The sequence below is a fragment of the Helicoverpa zea genome, chromosome 26 (genome assembly GCF_022581195.2).
Source record: "Helicoverpa zea isolate HzStark_Cry1AcR chromosome 26, ilHelZeax1.1, whole genome shotgun sequence".
NCBI lineage: Eukaryota > Metazoa > Arthropoda > Insecta > Lepidoptera > Noctuidae > Helicoverpa > Helicoverpa zea.
Genome location: NC_061477.1, coordinates 2,256,220 through 2,276,575, shown reverse-complemented (window position 1 = coordinate 2,276,575; position 20,356 = coordinate 2,256,220). Strand labels below are relative to the sequence as shown.

Genomic DNA, 20,356 nt, shown 5'->3' with positions numbered 1-20,356 from the left:
AAGCGACCCGATAGCCTTAGTAAGATTGGTTATCAGACTTTCTGGCTTCTGACTACGCGTAACCACTGCCAAAGATGTTCAAACCATATCCTAAAACCACCGTGCAAACCGAAACATGGAAGAACACGTCATGACAAGATGGTCACCGCGCCAAGCGTTGCTTAACCTTATGATCGATCCGCACTTTGACTGAGCCAAGGTAAACTATGATAGATTCTCAGTATATACAGTAAACTCGTCACGCACACACTCAAGGGAATAGACTGTATGTGAGATGTGTCATGACAGTATTAGTGAGTGTAACGCCATTTTCCATATTGATTTTAGAGTAGATCTCAGTCCCAAGTGTCAAAAGGTTGTTGACATCAAAATTGTACTATGTATATTTAATGAAGCTATGTATGTTTTACTTTCTAAGTATATCTTGGACATAAATGACTGAGTAAAAGTTGAAGGAAAACATCTTGAGGAAACCCGGACTTTAAAGACTTTAAAATCGCGAATCCACTTTGAGTAAGCTCGGTAATCATTAATACCTCCATGGATTAAACAGAACAGAAACGCTGCCAAAACTGAAATAATCAAAACTACGCAATCTACTTAATATTATTTACCTCACATAAATCATAATACTACATGAGTTGGATAAATAACTACAATTCAGTATGTCGATCCCTAATTTATTAAACAAGGTGTATTTATTTAACTCAATATGAAAACTATTTGCAATGAGCCAGCAATGTAAATACAACAAAACAATATTACATTCGGTCCAGTAGTTTCCATAAAATAACAGCTTTTGTCAACACACTGCAAACTTTTAGTCGGCCGATCGTTTGTTTGGGCTCATAAATCAGTATGAAGATGAATGGTAGTACGCACATTACAAAGATCTGGTATTTAGCCTGTATCGGACCAACTGAGAACTTTGATTGGAATCAAGATTTTCTTTGAAAAAGGTTGTCAACTGTCGGCCGACTGTTTAGTCTCTAGTATGTGGGTAGGTTTAGCCAATTCATTGGTTTTGACAAAGGAGACTTAACTGTTAATAGTACAAAGGGTTAGACCATAATTTGGGTACACAAACGAATGTTATATTTAGATATTAATCGAGATATTATTACGAGTATTTCGATATTACTTTGTAATACGAGTCCATTTATAAATACGTGAATTGGCCTCGTAGTTTAAAATAAACAGCATTCAACCCAAAACTATAAATAGCCTATAATATTTGACATAATGACATTTGAACCGGATCAACAAAGAAATAAACATCGGCTTTTAAAAATCGCTAAGGGGAAACCTTCTCGGAAACCAAAGGGTATAATACCATTGATATTTGTCCAATAACATGTGGGCGAATAAGTGGGCAGAAATAGAAAACTATCTAAAACTTCGTCACAAGTACGACGAACGTTATATTTCAATAACTAACCAGGATCAACTAAAAAGGATGATAAAACCCATGGAGAACAAAATAACTAGCGGAGATATCAAAATGCAAAACCTCCTTTCTTAGGTAACGCGAGAAAATGCGGGTGTTCGGTAACTAGCTCCGACCTTACACGCCCTCTCTAGCAGAACTCGCTCATTATTTTCAAAATGTATTAACGAATCAATCAAGACCAATCTTTGACAGATTGGTTTTGAATTGACAAGAAACCCGAACACCTCGTTAGTAACTGATCACGCCTACCGTACGTTGCTTGACCTACAAGAAGGCGCCTGACCTACCTTCCTTATGGCATCTCCGCTACCTTTCCTTCTCCGTAAGAAAACCTAACTTCTCTCCTGACGAACGCAAAATTTTTCGCCGAATTTTTGCCAAAAACCCTTAATACCATTGGATCAACAGTTTCTTACCAAGATATAATATTTGTCCGTAATTAGAGGACGTACATCATGAGAGATCAACATTATCTTCAGTACAGAATCCTTAGATTAGTGTTTCTATAGAAAATTTGTTGATTAATGCTGCGTTGGCGAGTCAGCAGAAATATATCCAAGATTGTTTGGAACATCTTTTATGCTGAAGTTCTTCAGTTTATGAGACGTGACGGGGTAAATAGGGGTATTGTTGGAAAATTGAGACTGTAATTAGTTCTAAGATAGACTTCTTTTTTGACGATTAGATAGAGGGAGTGATAAAAGTGTTTCTAGAAGAAAAGAATCCTTGTCTTAATTTTAATATTGTGCTTTTAATTCGTGCTTTATATACTACCAGCTTCTGTCCGCGGTTTCACCCGCGTCCCGGATGGTGACAAAACTATATCCTTTGTCCTTCTCCCGGGTTAAGTTATCACTCCTATAATTTCAAAAACGACTTCTTTTTATATACATATATAGATGTGCACAGGGTGATTTCAACAGTATAAGTTAATCACTTCACTGTACACGATGCAGGCACAATAGTCAAACAATAGGTGTGTATGACATATGACTCATGAGACAAGGAAGTTATTAAGGACTTTTTATATCAAATTATCTAAAAGGTAGCAAGCAATTTGTTTACAATATATTACCTCAGGAAACAGTACTATTAGATAATTCTCATAAAGAGAAATATATTCTAAAAATACACGTCATTTAACTTATACCTACTCAAGGCGGGCTTTAACAAGAATTTTACTTAAACGAAATACGAAATTCCTACGAATTCCCAAACAACGTAAAAAATATTGACTCAAAAATAGATCAAAAAGGCATTCAAAAACAGTTCTATTGAATTCCATACTTTTCCACAGTATCGTGTTTCACAAGCACTCAAATTACAAACAAAAAACAAAATAATAAGACAAAAACAAATATATTTGCGGAAAAGTCTTTTTTCCTTAATCCGGAATATTCTAGTCCGTTGTGTGGTCACTCTAATTTAATCATTCAATCTCGCCGGGAGTTCGGAACGGCGGTGACGGAAATTGCCGAGAATTCCCGAACGTTCCCGAGTGTGACGTCGCACTTTCCGAGTGGCGTAATTCAAAATTTCGGGGCGGAGTACGGCGAAATGTATGGGTAAAGGTTATGGCATACGTGAACGATGCAGCTAGTTGTAGCAAGCGATAAAATTGTCATTTGAAATTAACTACCACTGTCCACGGTGTAGACACAACAGTTAAATAATAGGTGTGTATCACATATGGTTCATGGTACAGGCATGTTATTAAAGTGTATGTACCTTTTATAAACTACTTTTCGACGCCTTAGAGTGAAAACCTCGTAAGTGCAAGAGATAACTTTTCAGGATAAGGATTGGTATTCGATATTTTTTACGATTATCTTCCAAGAAATGCAATAAAAAAATATTGAGAAAAAATACATTTTTCAGGATAAGGATTAGTATTCCATATTTTTTACGATTATCTTCCAAGAAATGCAATAAAAAAATATTGAGAAAAAATGCATTTCCGAGGTTTTCATTCTAAGACGACGTTTTATGTCGTCAATATAAAAAAGCGGCGTGTTGACAGCGAGCTTGTAGCTACCAAACTACAGCTGTGCCGTGCATCATGTATGGCATGACCTTTATATTTTGGGGAAACTATGGGAAAATATATATTGGCACCAGCTTTTTATTCATAGTTTTTGCTCGGCTGTGATAGAAACCATATATTTATGTATTATGAGCTCTGGGATCCTTTGTGTAAAACCTATATTATAATCCAGGAAAAGGTATAGGTATAAGGATAGAATTCGCCTTATTTAAAGAACACTGACACAGTTGTCAAAATATCTGTTTCCCGCACCCGGATAAAACAGCTTTTGTGTGATGCTGACTATAAGCCCCAACATCCATTCAGTAGTTTTTGCGTGAAAAAGAAAATAATATTTTTTTTTATTTGAAATGCAATAGCTTCTAATCTAACCAGAAACTGCACTACACTTTTTCAGTGTCTACAATAGATAGACAAAGCTTTTCGAATTCCGACTTCAGTGCATTAAATCTACTTGAAACACTGAAAGTCTATCCATTGGAATGGCCACTTCAAAAATTTATAGGTCTTGTTGAAAGCAAAAACGGTTAACGTAAATCTCGTTTGGACTAAACTTTTTGGATCGTTTTCGACTCCATTGGTTTTTTGTTTCTTTAACTTTTAGACACGGAGGAAGGAGACATAGTGGAGATGCCATAAGGGAGGTAGGTCAGGCGTCTTCTTGTAGGTCAAGTAACGTACGGTAGGCGTGATCAGGTACAAGAATTAACGAGGCTCCTCGGGTTCCTTATCAAATCAAAACCTATCTGTCAAACATTCTTGAAAATTATTGATCACTTCCATAAAAGGCGTGTAAGGGCGGAGCTAGTTACGTTTCTCGTCCCCCGAATACCCGCATGTTGTCGCGCTACTTTCTTAGGAGATTTTGCGTTATGACATCTCTACTAGTCATTTTGTTCTCCATGCGTTTAGCATAATTCTTTGAATATTTGAACTAGTTAGAATAAGCACAAATCATGAGCAAATAGAATAGCGAGTAATTTTTTCGCAAAGTTTTTCGATACTTTTAATGGTTACTTTAATTCGATGTCGAAAACTTTTTACGGAGTTATGATCAAAATTTTGATGTGGTTTTTATCTTAATTTTTGGTACTTGTATTACTTTACAAAGATAAAAGATAATTGAGTTATGTAGTTTTGCAAAATGGTCTGGAGTCGACAAATGTGGCTGAAACGATTGAGATGAAATTCTGTACAGACTTAGGTGGTTTTTCGGGGTAGGTTTTGACAAAACATTAATTTTATTGAAGTTCTACAGGTTTCTACTGACAGAAAAATATAATTTTCTTCATCTTTGATTACATTCTGCTACCATCAAAAAACATTATCAAATAATTGGACATTAACATGATTATGTCAAAATTTGTTTTGACAGTAACGTAATTAGGAAGGCCTATAAACACAATCAGCTTTTCCAAACTGAACTTTATTTATAAGGGATTAAGGTAGCATTTTGTTTGGCAGCTATTGTTAATTATTTATTTTATGGTATAATGAGGGTCTATGGGTAATTTGTGGAAAAGGTTTTAGTGAATTTAATAGAACATGTGTCGCCCTGTTTTTATATGTCGTAAAACTTTATTATATTAATATTTGGGCTGTAAATATTGATAAATGTAGGTTATGGAGTAATTACGTAGTTGCCTAGGTGGGACGTGAGATGTATTTAAAATACAATCCAGTATGTATGTAAGCCTAGATATATACATACTAAGCCTAGGTATAGATATTTATAAAGGTATTAAGAGAGCCCCTGCACACTGCAAAGTTGTTTGACTATCGGCTGATAGAGTACCCGATGATTCATGATCCAATCAAACTTTTAAGTAGGTCTGATAGCAGCCGTAGCTGTTACCCCTTGGTAAGACTAGTGGTCAGACTGCCTTTTTTTTTGTTGTCGCTGGGCTAAAAATGCTATTACGCATCCCCTTCGCGTCGGGGGACGGGAGAGGGGTTTGTGGGACTCCCCGGTAAAGACGTTCCCGGTATACCCACTAAAAAGGCCCAGCGGCACTCCGACCTCACCTGAGTGGAGGGGGTCTGGGAATCCATGGCATCCAGTCCCCCACCAGCGATTGCCCGCCTTACGGCAGGTCCCTCATACCTAGGGCTGCCATCTCGAATTTCGCCGAACCCGGACAAAAATTAAAAAAAACCCGGACATTTGGCGTAAATCGCATTTTTTTCCAGAACGAGTACGATTTTTTTTAAGAAAATAATACCTAATTTGTAATCCATTTACTATTAACATATACTAAATCAATGAGGTGCTTCCTTACATGAAAAGTGTCCGGGTTTTCCCCGGACACTTCTTGAAACCCCGCCCGGACGGCCCCCGGACGGCCTCCAAACGAGGACAAATCCGGGGAAACCCGGACGGATGGCAGCCCTACTCATACCTCCCCCTAGTGGGGAAGGGGTGGTCAGACTGCCTGGCTTCTGACTATCCGTAATGACTGTCAAAGATGTTCTGATGACAACCGGGACCCAGCAATTGAAGGTACCTTCTAACACGGAAGACAATAGACATGATCCATCGACCCAAGTTACATAGCCACGAGCCCCTTAAGACTCAATCAACCTTTACAATATTATTATTATATAACAATTTATAATCTGGAACACGTGATTCCATAATGGAGGAATAAATACTATTTTTCCATTATATACAAATAGTGCTTACAAGAAATGTATCGATAGTCGATTAATCGTAATCCCTTGCACGTGTGTTGGGAATATACAAATTTCTCTTGTATGTAACCTATTTATATTATAAATTCGATAGTTTTTAAGGTAAAAACTACTAGTACTCAGAGAGGTATTTTGTTACTTTGTAAGCAGCTATCTCGAGAACATCTGAACTGATTGTCCACAATTGCAAATATTCTCTTTTTCCTTTCGCAGGTATCCTGGAAGAGATTTCTTTAGAAATAAGCATTACCTTTGTAAATTCTTTCTTTCCTGTCATCTTTCTTTATTATATGTGTGTACAAAAATTTGTAAATAAATAAATAAACACTGTACTATCCCTTAGTGGCATAGTTACTCCTATATTTATATTACTAGCTTCTGCCAGCGGTTTCACCCGCATCCCGTGGGAACCTCTGCACGAACCCGGATAAAAAGCCTATAGCCTTCCTCGATAAATGGGCTATCTAACACCGAAAGAATTGTTCCAATCGGACCAGTAGTTCCTGAGATTAGCGCGTTCAAACAAACAAAAAAACTCTTCAGCTTTATAATATTAGTATAGATTACTCATTATCCAATTAATGTATTTTACAAAATTTTTTTTTTTTGATAATTCAACGATCAAGATTTGAAAACCGAATAAAATAAAGTTAAAACAAATAAAGCAACAATGGACTATTATTAAACTGTCTGCAAAGGTGAATTAAGCCGTATATATTGAAATATTATAGTAATATGAAGCTTAACCAGCTTATGTGAAATTACAAAAGGATTTTCTCAAAGAAAACGTTGCGCAGTTGATCAGAATATTTATATTGTACTTACTTAAATAATATTTAATTTATAATCAGAAGAGGGAGAAATACATAATAGAATATTTATATTCTTTGAAAATGACTTTAAATATGATAGTTACAGAAAATCTATTATTATAAGGAAAAATGTGAAAACAGCAAAATTCACAAGTACTTACTTAAAAATATAGCAATAGAGCACTAATGAGTTAAATATGATGACAACATTGTCGAAATATTTAGCAGCCCAACAAAAAAACAAAAAAACAGTTAGAATAACGTTTTAGATATGAAAATTCCTTTCCAGCAAAAATAGTTTGAAACATAAGTAATTTTTGAAACGCTTTTATTAGTTCGGCCTGTATAACCTATTAGGAAAGTCTTGTAACAATTTTACGTGTATTTATAAAAGCGTGTTTTTTTAAACTATACCATTGTTTCATTATTTTCAATTTTATTTCATCCTACTTCGATATTTTACATCCTATTTTTTTTTAATATAACACCATTTTTTTATTTAATCTATAAATATCGACATACCTGCTTCCTCAATGAGATTCTCCTGCTGGCTTTCCACGCAGTACTGCAGGAGTATGCTGAACAGCACCCCGGAGATCACGTGACCCCTCGACAGCGACATCGTCATCAACTGCCGGTATCTATCGATATTGTCATCGACTACCGGTATCTATCGATATGAAACACTTTGGAGTGGCACATCACTAGCACTTGTATTCACTGAAGTCGGTTTGAGTTTCTGAAACAAAAAGAGATGGGATTTTAGTGGTTTAAAAATATTATAATTATGTATAGGTAAGTATTTTTTTATATACGCTACTTTAATTTTAATACAATAGCTAGTATGATAGTATTTTAAGTACATAGTTAAAGTAAAGGTCGTATTGATATAACTAGTATTTTTTTTTTTTATTCCTGGTTAATCTATGCTAATATAATAGTTCTGGTGAGTTTGTTTGTTTAATGTGTTTATTTTTAGAACTGCTGAACCAATTTGAGAAATCTTTGTCAAAGGCTAGGCTACTTTTTATACCCGGATAAACGGTACCTAGATTTTAACGAGGGCGCGACCGAAACCGCTGGCGAAAACCAGTCTAGCCAAAAAAGTCCTACGAGGCATGATTGAACATATCATTGCGTAGTTTTTTAAAAACTTCACTAGGCAAGCTTTTTCAGGTAGTTTACAGTAGATTCCCAGTGCATGTTAAGCCCCCTACTGTTACGTAAATACCAGCCTATGTCAGAATGGGACGGATTAGAGAAATCTCTGACACGAGGACTTGTAGGCGAGATTCTACCGGTGTGCGGCAATGATGCACACAAATGTTTCTTCTGGATTATTCCCTCTAAGCAAACAGTAACTATCGAAAACTTGATAAATATTACCCTGTTCAATGTAATTATTTATAGCGCTTAATATTTGAAGTTTTGTAAAAAAGGCATCAAAAGGCATTAATTCGTTACTAAAATGATTTAGATGTACAATAATTTCTTGAAGAGTCAAAAAATTATTATTTACAAATTGCCCACTTGAAAAAAAAAAGTCTAAACGGCTTAAAAGTGGACTACTTATCTACCACACTCGCATACAACTACAATACTCAATAATCGTTAACTACTACCTTTCTTTCTTTCTCCTGCCCTGATCCCAAATTTCACTTGGGGTCGGCGCAATATGTCATTTTCTTCCATTTTCCCCTGTCACTCGTCATACTGACACTCACTCCCTTCCTATTCATATCATCTTTCAGGCAATCGTTAACTACTACCCTGTCCTAGTAAAATGGAACAATTAACCGATTCCCAATAAAAACAACCGATTGACTGATGCTTTAATAAGCAGAGCAAATTAAGCCGTCACTTCGACAAGTCGATTTCTCATTAATGACAAAACATTCAACGCTTATTGGCTGATTTAAAATTTATGGGGCCAAATGACAGTTCTGATTGGTCAGTCGGAGTGACGCGGAAAAATGTGTGTTTTATTGCAATGACTGTTTAAAAAAAAAAAAGAGTTTTAAATGGTTTTACTGTGATAGTGTTGTGAAAACTTTTTACGAAAAAAAATAACACAAACATTTTAAAAACAGTAATAAGCAAAAAAACGAAGACCCCGATCTATGGAGAACTTTTTTGAAAAGCCGGTTAAAAATAAGGTTCATAGTTTTTACTATTTTTCCATTATTTTATTTATTAAAATACAGATTTTTTTATTTTAATAAATTCAACGAATGGCGCTGTCAGTATCTAGGGGAATTTTCAGAAATAATATAGCAAATATTAAACCAGAGTAGATATTAAATAAAACGCTTTGAGCGTATAAATTTCACTTTGATGTGCTTTTAAAATAACATTTGCATTTTTTATTTAGGTAGTTTTCTCAGAATTTACAGTTTTTTTTTATAAAAATTTCGATATAATTGAATTTGAAATTTTATAAACTATTTAGATTTAACCAGTTATTTGACTTCAATTATATAGATACACACTGAATAATCCAAAGTTCAATCATCAAGGTTAGGTATATTTTGTGATATTTCACTAGTAGCAAATACAATATTCTTACCCCGACTATACTCAGCAATCTCGTGTCAGTAACGACAACGCTGGAACTATCGATTGCTGAAATTGCTTCAGTACTAATTATGTTCTAAATTATCGGTACGTCCATCATTATCTGCCTAGCCTTTTCCCAACAATGTTGGGGTCGGCTTCCAGTTTAACCGGATGCAGCTGAGTACCAGTACTTTACAAGGAGCGACTGCCTATATGACCCCCCTCAACCCAGTTAAAGGGGCAACCCAATACCCTTACGTAAGACTGGTGTTAGAGTTACTGCCAAAGATGTTCAATAACAGCCCGGACTTACAGTTCAACATGCTCTTCGAAACACAGTCATTGAGAGGTGTCCAAGATATTATTATACTTACAATATACATACAAACGTAGAAAAGTTGCATTAGTACTAGCCTGACCTGGAATCGAACACGCGCTCATACTTAAGGACTACTTTTAACGACTGCCGAATATGTTCAATCACACAAGTATTGAATACAATATGCTTACCTCGAGTATAACCGAGCAATCCTAAATTGCTTCAGTAGTATTTATGTACTAAATTATCGACACGTCAAAGTGGTAGTATTTGGGCTATAAATACAAAAGGACTTGACTGAAGTTGAAAATACAGTTAATTTTAGCTTTGACAGCTATTTTTAAGTGTGTTGTCAGCTTTTGTGTATGATAATATATTGGTACTTAAAGTAGAAATAAGTTATTTCACATTTGCCGCTATGTGGGATTGTTCGAAAGAATGAAAAGGGATTGTATGGAGAATTTATTTTTTTACTCAGTAGAAGTCTGACATTTCTTTCAAATGCACCCACGGCGAGAAGGGTCATATTATTATAATGATTTCACACCTCAAAAATATAATAGACATAAAAGGATTCAACCTCATAAAAATATTACATTGTTTGGTATCTAATGATGTTCATTTGCAGAATTTGAAATCAAAGGTATTTTTCTCCGTATCGAACTAAATAATGGCCATAGGCATCTTAGACTTTCTAAATTTTTTGCCGATCTTCAATATTAAATTGTCAACTTTTAAACTACAAGTTATTTTTGCCAATACAACTATATACTTCAACAGTACACTAAAGTAACAACCTTACAAAAAAACAAGAGCAAACAAAATCCGAGTGGAAACATCAATTAATTTCAATCGATACTAGTGTCGAATGCCGCATTCTTAACCCGAGCGCCGTCTAGCGAGTAACAACACCCAACGCGATTGTACTCGAGTCCGACTCGATTACACGAGCCGTTTTATTTGCAATCGATTTATACTTTAAGTAGTTGTTTGTAATTTGCTTTATTGTTACGTAAAACGTAAATAATAAAAGTAAATATAGAAGGAAAAATATATAATGATGTCCTCTTAGCCAATTAGAGGCCACGGCGGCTGTTCTCATATAAGGACATTGGCCTACAAAAGACATACTACAGTGAAAAATACAATTACAATTAGAATAAAAAAAAAACTGGAGAATAGAATTGAGAATATGAGTAGGTATTTAACCAGGGTTCGGATTTTATCATCTTACACCGATAAAGTGCTGTAGAAATCGTTTTTACATGATCATGTTCATACCATGACAAACTATTACCACAGATCACTATAATAGTTACTACCTGCCATTTATTCTGTAGGCAACTAATACTTTTGCTTACACTAACTAACATTTCCAATTTCTATCTTTAGCTAAAAATAAAGACAAAATAAAAGTTCAAAAAACGTGTCAAAGTTACTAACAAAAAAGTTTAAATTCGACCCGGCGACGTCGACTTACAAAATACAATTACGATTGTAAACAAAAAAAATGGCAATCCACTAAGTTTTTATTAACTTGTAAAACCAGATACAGGATTTTTCTGATTATATTTTCAACATTACCAAAAAAGTTTTCTAAGTCTTTGTGAAAATATTGTTAAGGAATGAATTACCTTATGGTTTTAGGCCGGCCGACTAAAAGTTTGCAGTTTTTATTCGGCTTTACGTTTGTAATTAGCTCAATCATGTAAAAACTACTACTTAATTGGCCATGCCTTGGACAGAGGAGTTACTGAATATAGTTTGAAATAGAACCAATTAAGTTGAAAATTCATAATATTGGGGCCATAATTGAGACACAAGCAAAAGGAAGATCTCAATAAGCAACTTGGCGCGGCCTGTGGTTGGGCGTCCATCTTGTCTTGTCATGAAGAAATCTTCCGTGTTTCGGAAGGCATGATAAACTGTATATCCTGGTTGTCACTTTAATAGTCGTTATGGGTCAGTAGGTCAGGTAGTCAGTAACCAGAATGTCTGACAGTCTTACCAAGGGATAACTTGGTTTGTTGATAAATGTATATGCTAGTGCGTGAAATGGGGTTAGGATTCTAATAATGTTTAAAACAAAATAACCCATTACCTAAACATACCTATCATTAATCCCACACATATACCTAGTATCCCTATCTTGTTAACACAACTTTCTTTAATTAAAACTGCCGATAACATAACACTAACATCATTGTTAGTGGTATGAACATTGAACACCAATAGTCATAACATTAAATATAATGGATCTAACACTCTTTATTAACACTTGGTTTGGTACTGAATATAGAAGGCCTTTTACGTTCATAGTAACATTATAAAGCTGAAGAGTGTGTTTGAAAGCGCTAATCTCAGGAATTACTACACTGATTTGGAAAATTCTTTCAGAGTTAAATAGCCCATTTATCTAAGAAGGCTGTATGCTACTTTTTATCCAGATGCGCTTAGTAGTTTGTACGCAAAAATGAGGTTTTTATGCTCTCTTGCAAAACTCTTCTATATTTTCTTTGGACATACATACTTCCAACTACGTAAATACAATCAATAAAATAATTATATACAACACCAAATACTTAGGTGTGCATTTACTATTTATTTGCATTTATTTGCATTTATTTGCATTTACTATTATATGAACTGTTTTTTTTTTCGGATGCATTAGTTAGGTAAGTATCTCCCTAGTCTTCTACAAATTTCTTTTCACCTCAAGTTTTCCTTTACAAGCCTACTTTTCCAAGTAGGTAAAAGATAGACTAATATTACTAAAATTATCAAGACAGTGGCTACAGCCTCCATTGAACCAAAACCTACGTGTTACACATACAAATGACGTTATAATGATATTAGATATCTAACCAGGCCTGTTCATTTGCATGTGGTAAGCGGAAGGTGTAAGAGCAAACGGCAGACTAAACAGTCGGCCGACAGTGGACCCGATAGTTGGCAAAAAAAATGTTTATTTCAGTTAGGGTGCATCTACACGTTGCAAGTAGCTTGCGCATGTTGAGGCACATGCGCAGGTTACATGCATTTTTAAAACGTGCGGGTCCAGCGACTCGCGCATGTACAGAAGCAAAATACCTACCCACGTGCTCTTGTCACTTGTGTATGACTTGCTCCAGCTACATGCACCGTGTAGACGCATCCTTATTTACATAAACTGTATGTCATTTCAAAGTAAATTAAATCTATATTTACATAAAAAAGAAACTTAAAAACTAATAAAGGGCGTCGTAAAATTGGTCCTTATCGCTGTCACCCGGCAGTGGACCTAATAGCCTGGCGGTGTTTATTAAGAAAATCTTATTCCAATCAAAGTTGTCAGACAGTCCGATACAGGCTAAATACCAGATCTTTGTAATGTGCGTACTACCATTCATCTTCATACTGATTTATGAGCCCGAACAAACTATCGGCCCACTAAAAGTTTGCAGTGTGCGAAAACTCTTAGGTTTGGCAAGACAGTGCAATAGGGGACTTACAAAATTCGAATAAAATGAGATTGGATTTTTGGTGGGGTTACGGTACTTATAACAGAGTTTTGGGGGCTGAAATTTTGTTTTTGTAATTTGATAACGAAATTAGTGTTACCTCAGATGAATATTTACTTAATTTAATAAAATAACAGGCACAACGTTTCCGAATGATTAACTTAACAGAAATATACGTTCAAAGTACATTTTCAAAGATATCATGTATTAGATAAGAACTGGGAGAGCCGTTTCAACGTACCTATAGTTTTAATTTCTGGTTTTTTAGGTCGCCGGAAGACGCTGGATGCAGGTCGCTTCCAACAGGTATCTGTGGAGATCAAAGGGGGAGGCCTATGTTCGGCAGTGGACGTCCTATGGCTGAGATGATGGTGATAGTTTTAATTTCTCATTTACTTACATCATGGGTTATGGAGCTTTACAATGTTGAACGAATACAAATGTTTCCATCAAACCACCAACTTTCAATAATCACATTAAATGAAAAATTTTCAATACTGCAAATCTCAATACTGATATATTCAGCCATATCCAACGGTATTTCAACGCAAAAATTCATACTTATACAGCACACACAATAACATACCGGCTTTTATCACGACGAGCTTTCCAAAATCGGCCGACCATTCTCCGAATTGGGGCAAGCCATTGTCGACTTTGAAAGCAGATATGTCACTCAAATGATGTCTATTGTCACTCAAACATTGACGGATAACTCCATAAGGAATGAAGTCGCTTGCACCTTTGTGATACTTTTATTAATATAGGATTTTTGGGCGGCTTTTGTGCTGGGAAACGTTTTGTAGAGTTTGGTAAGTAAAAATGTAGTTTGACAGCTTGTCATAGTAATTCGATGTGTACATTTTACTCTTGATTTTTTGATTCTCCGTTATCATGATCTGTTTAGCTTTTCCCAACTATGGAGTCAGCTTCCAGTCTAACTGTTTTACATGGAGCTACCGCCTATCTGACCTCCTCAAACCGGGCTACATCTACTAGTTTTGATAAGATAGATTGTTGAATTTATTTTGAAAATAATGTGCGGGTCCCGAGCTAGTAACGTTCCTCGTCCCCTGAACACCCGCATTTTGTCGCGCTACTTTCTTAGGAGATTTTGCGTTATAACATATCCGCTAGTCATTTTGTTCTCCATGTCCCTCACTCTTAAGGAAAACCATTAGATAGTCTCTCAAGTACTATAGATAACAAAAGTGCAACAATAATACAATTTACAGACAACGATGTGCATAAAAAGCTCATTAAATCTCATCATTAAGATTAACAGTCTGAAACCTGTACGTGCCTAGTATTTAATTACTATTACGAAAATACCGTATAATATAGCAATTTCTCATTTAAATTCATCAGTTTTCTCTATAATATAATTTATGGCTATATGAGTCCTCATAATCTTATTTTGCAATGGTACACAAAATACAATGGCGGTTTGCAACATTATTTCAAGCAAATCACGCTTGTGGCTTATTATATCAAGGATTACTGGAAATGGTTATAATCTTCACATACACCATTCATTCTCATGTATTTATTGGGTATAAAATTATACTAGTCCGTTGTCCGTATATTCTATAACAGCCTCTTCACTGGAGGATTTTCCTAGCGTAAAAACCAAGAGAATATAGGCACTCGCTAAATTCTCAAACAATCGAAAACTTTCCAGTAGCCAGTTAAAAACTACTTCATTAAGCCCAGCAGACATTTGTATAACACACAGAATAAGGAAAGAAAGCGGAGATTCCATACGGAAGGTAGGTCAGGCGTAACGTTACCAAAACGATAAGTATTATAACTAATAAACAGGCGTTCGGGTTCCTTTAGACATCTGTTTAAAATTGTCTTGATCGATTGGTGGTTTGCTTTTAAAAATAATGGGCGGGCTTCAAAGAAAGAAGCTAATAACGTCGCTCGTCCCCCGAACACCCGCATGTTGTCGCGCTACTTTCTTAGGCGATTTTGCGTTATGACATCTCCGCTAGTCATTTTCATCTCCATGTTACAGCCAAAATTCTTCGTAACATCGCAAGACTTTGTTCTTAAATAAATGAGTAGGTATTCCATCTACGTGGACATTAACTTATATGGACTAGAGACAGTATTTACAAAGAATTCGGATGTCGTAACAACGTCTTGCGAGAGTTTGTGATTTATTAATGTGGTACTAATGAACATAGGTCCGATTTTATCTTGGGAGCGGCTTAAGGCATAAGCGATAGCGGGAAAGCTTACTTAAAAATAAAACCGGCCAAGTGCGAGTCGGACTCGCGCACGTAGGGTTCCGTACCATCCAAACTATTATTCTATATACATACTCTTAGAGGTCAGATCAGAAGTGGTACTTGAAAATAAATAACACACGTCTATAAACATTTAACCCGGTAAGGTTTATTTCTTACAAAGGATTTAGCAGAAGCCAACTTTGAATAGCAAATACAATATCGATAATTAATTATAAGATCACGATGTGACATCTTCAACGTCCGTCCTCCTTCTATCCGTCATAATTTCTTCTTCTATACCAGCCCGGTCAGGCCAGGTTGGTAGCAAGGAGGATTCATATCTAACACGGCCGTTCCTGACCCTGCGGCGTCCTCGCCCGCAGTATTATTCGACACTTCAGCATCAGATCAACTACCCATAAGCTGATCACCGAGATGTTGCTCATGATCTGAAACATGTTAAGCAAGGTATAAGTAATTTACTCGTAGTAGTTTTTGTGTAGGTATAAGTCTGCAGCAGAGAAAAGGAAGGGTAACAAAAAAAAAATGTTGCATGTCATTTCACGCATTCATAGCATAGGCACGCATTTAGGCTATAGGTTGCATACTATGACGACGTGAAACAGAGACCCATGCCGTTGTATGTTCTCGGTGACAGAGGCTCCCAGTTTGCTTGTCATTACACACGCTCATAGCATAGGCACGCATTTAAGCTATAGGTAGCATACTATGAAGACGTGGAACAGAGACCCATACCGTCGTATGTTCCCTCAAAGTGGTCTAGACAACTAGCACCATCAGTATGTCAAAGTCAAAATCAAGGAAAAGACCATTTCCAAGCTAAAATTACAGTCAAGGTCAAAATCAGTCATTGAAAGTAGGTCAATTAGATCAACACATCAATATTCATGCACCCTTTCATGGCACGGACACAAAGACTCATGTACATTCGAACGTCCTCAAAGTCCTTGTCATTGTCAAATTGCCTTGCAGCTCTCAAAGAAAGCCAAGGAGGTCACATTTCGCTCGGCCACTGCTGACCGTTCATTTGAAGGATCTAAGTTTCCAAAGAAATAAATCCATGACTTAATTATAACTTTGACATCATCATCATCATCATTGGCCACAGAGCATCTTGGTCAGACGATTGTGGCAATGCGGTTATTAGTGCCGCAATCACTTTCTTTTATGGCTAAATAAGCCAATAGCTGCACGACACACATAACTTTGACACATAAAATCAAAATAGTAATCCAAAATATCATCATTACTCATATCAAGTGCCAACAAACATAAGTGATCAACGGTTAGAATTGACACGTATGCAGTTTTAATCATCTTTTATAAAATAATGGTAAAAGGTCATGATGGGATACATAAGAACTGGATTGATCTCACCAGGCATTATCACTCCATGCTTCTTGTAATATCTCTGCAAACAGCGCTAGGCCTTTGCGCTTTATGATAACAGCAGGGAATCACATTATGTGACACCACAGCGAGACAGGAGTAGAGGTTCCTCTCACACGAAACGCACGAGCGACCTCGCGATATGTTGATGAGCTGCTCCACTCGACAGACAGGATACATGTTCCCAGCTCACGTATTAGATACTATTCTCGCCATAAGACAAATGTACCACATGAAACATAAAAACACAATAACTGGATAACAACTTTGATATGTCACCATGGAAACCGGTGATATTTTTTTGTAGCTACAAGCGGCCTTGTTATATAAGTAGAAATTATTTCCCATTATTTCTTAAAATGTATCCAAGAATAATGAAAACAACACCGATACTCTTCTTTCAACACAATTTTTAGTACAGCAAATCATGCATCGCACAGAATATTCAATTAGTTTTAACAGTTGGCAGTTTTAGGCCTTTATGTTGAAATCATTTTCTAAAAGCGTGATAAAAGGTAGCGACACGATACAGCGCTTCTTCCTTCCTTCTCAACGCCAGACATACTTATACCTCGTACTATGATAAGTTGAATAGTTTCAGCCCTATCTGCAAAATTCATAATCCAAAATTGTTCAAATCATAAAATATTGATCATAAATTTATTATGTGCAAGTTGTAAAACTTCAACATGGCTTTTCAGGGCCACTGTCTTCGAGCTTCAGTGCTTTACACATCCTGAAAAAGAAATCCAAGAGAAGAGGTTCACTCTAAAACACAAATCTGCTGCTGAAAGGAATCTTCGTAAGATCGAGCTGAGGCTGTTCCAGCTGGTGGGCTATCTTCAGTATCTCCAGCATTCGATCGCTTTTTGTTTTACAAACAAGACACAGCAGCTGTCACTTTTCCTCTCTCGCAATTTCTAGTCAAGACTTTGACCAGTTCTTTGCCATAATGTTGATGTTGTGGCTTCCAATGTGCTGTCGGTTATATCGTGGTTGTTTCACAGCACATGAGGATCATTCATAGAATCGCAACGGTATCGGAACTATAACTAGTTCATACTTTTTCTTCAGAATACTCTCGAGTGTAAGAAATAAGACTTACTTACAGTTGACGTGTAATTTCATGAACAAAATAAATAATTATTGGATTCAGATGGCAAAGGGTAAAGAACGCGTGGCGATCCCACTTCTGATCTTAGAGGTCAGATCAGAAGTGGTACTTGAAAATAAATAACACACGTCTATAAACATTTAACCCGGTAAGGTTTATTTCTTACAAAGGATTTAGCAGAAGCCAACTTTGAATAGCAAATACAATATCGATAATTAATTATAAGATCACGATGTGACATCTTCAACGTCCGTCCTCCTTCTATCCGTCATAATTTCTTCTTCTATACCAGCCCGGTCAGGCCAGGTTGGTAGCAAGGAGGATTCATATCTAACAATACATATATAGAATGATAGAAAATTTCAACTCTCTAACTATCACGGTTCATGAGATACAGCCTGGTGACAGACGGACGGACGGACGGACGGACGGACAGAGGAGCGAAAACAATAGAGTCCCGTTTTACCCTTAGGGTACGGAACCCTAAAAAAACAAAAGAAAGGACTGTCATTCGAACATCTTTGGCAGTCGTTATGGGTAGTCAGAAGGCAGAAAGTATGACAGCCAGTCTTACTAAGGGGTATTAGGTTGCCCGGGTATGGGGTTGAGGAGTTCAGATAGGCTGTCGCTCCTTGGAAAACATTGATACTCAGGTCTATCCAGTTAGACTGGAAGTCAACCCTTACATAGTTGGGAAAAGCCTAGACAGAGGATGACGATGATGCAAAATCGCACTTGAGAAAAAATCTGGATAACTGTAGTTCTTATTGTCACGTTCAAATAAAAAAGACGAGCAAACTACCTCTTAAGCTTTTATAAGATTACTATGTAGATAAATAGCTACAGTTGTTAACTTAAACCAAATAGTAAAACAATGATTAGTTTCCACGTCCCGCGTGCTATATTTGTTTTTTCTAATTACTAAACACGTTGAATTAATAATTATGAACCTACACAACGTTTTTCATTCATTAAACATAGTTTCAATTAATTCTGTCGACTTTGACTTATTATGTCGCCGTGGGCTTTCAAATAAGTACCTTTTCTATCACATTCTAATAATCGCGCCTGATCTCTCTCCGGATTGCCGTCCCATCGGGCTATGAGAGTGAAGGAATAGTGAGTGCACCTGTGTCTGCGCAAATACTCGTGCACTATAAATATGTCCTGCGCAGTTGGCTGATCTGAGTTCTCCTTGTATGAGAAGAGCCACCGTGGCCAATCATTGGCTATGAGGACATCATCTATACTAATATTATAAAGCTGAAGAGTTTGTTTGTTTGTTCGTTTGAACGCGCTAATCTCAGGAACTACTGGTCCGATTTGAAAATTTCTTTCAGTGTTAGATAGCCCATTTATCGAGGAAGGCTATAGGCTATTTATCCCGGTACGGGAAGTAGTTCCCACGGGATGCGGGTGAAACCGCTGGCAGAAGCTAGTCATACTTCAAAGAAAGGCTATCAATAATTTCAAAGATATTTGCAGAAACGAAGCGTAGTAAACTTATCGTTAATCTATATCAATATTATGATCGCCATAATTCCCATTTCATTAAATAGATAACGTTGTTGGTAGTATGAAACTTCAAACATATGGGAACAATAAATATTTTTGGCGATCTTCTCAAAAAGTTGACCACTGGAATGTATCATAAATCGAACCACTGTTTCTTACACCCCATTTAGACAAACCAACAGCTGAATTATACCTAATCTTAATGTAAGAAAACTCCCAGAAAAACCTAGTCCTCTTACACAAAAGATAAACCGTCTTCAAGAAAAACAAACGAAAACCGATGGGATATTTGTATTTGTCACGTTAAATCTATTCTTTGGGCGTGAATGTGCTTACACGAGTGGAAACGGCCGTGTAGCAAAAACTCATTATGACAAGACCTAGATAGCATGATATACGAGTTTAATATAAGATGGCGTTTGAGAAATATATTAAATGTAGTGTTATGTGGTTATCATCTAAATTGACAATTTAATCTATACTATAGTTCGGCCATTCAGAGAATGCGTTCCTGACACGTCGCGATTGAACTGACGACGTAACTACATTCATTGATTATTGATATAATAATGTTGTTTTAATGCTCCTCAATTGTTAAAACGGTAAACAACCAGCAAAAATATTTTTATCGTAACTGCAACGCCATTGCAAAGTTACGTCGTCAGTTCAATCGCGACGTGTCAGGAACGCATTCTCTGAATGGCCGAA

At 36.3% G+C, this 20,356-nt stretch overlaps 1 protein-coding gene across 2 annotated transcripts in view; it reads right to left on the bottom strand.

Moving 5' to 3' along the window:
• Positions 1–20,356, bottom strand: part of LOC124643118 (nephrin-like) — a 486,221-nt gene that overhangs the window by 212,387 nt on the left and 253,478 nt on the right. For both annotated transcript variants that reach the window (XM_047181973.1, XM_047181974.1), the window contains exon 2: positions 7,520–7,736. In XM_047181973.1, coding sequence (XP_047037929.1) covers positions 7,520–7,625 — 106 coding nt within the window. In that variant the 5' untranslated portion in view covers positions 7,626–7,736. The remainder of the gene's footprint in view (positions 1–7,519; positions 7,737–20,356) is intronic.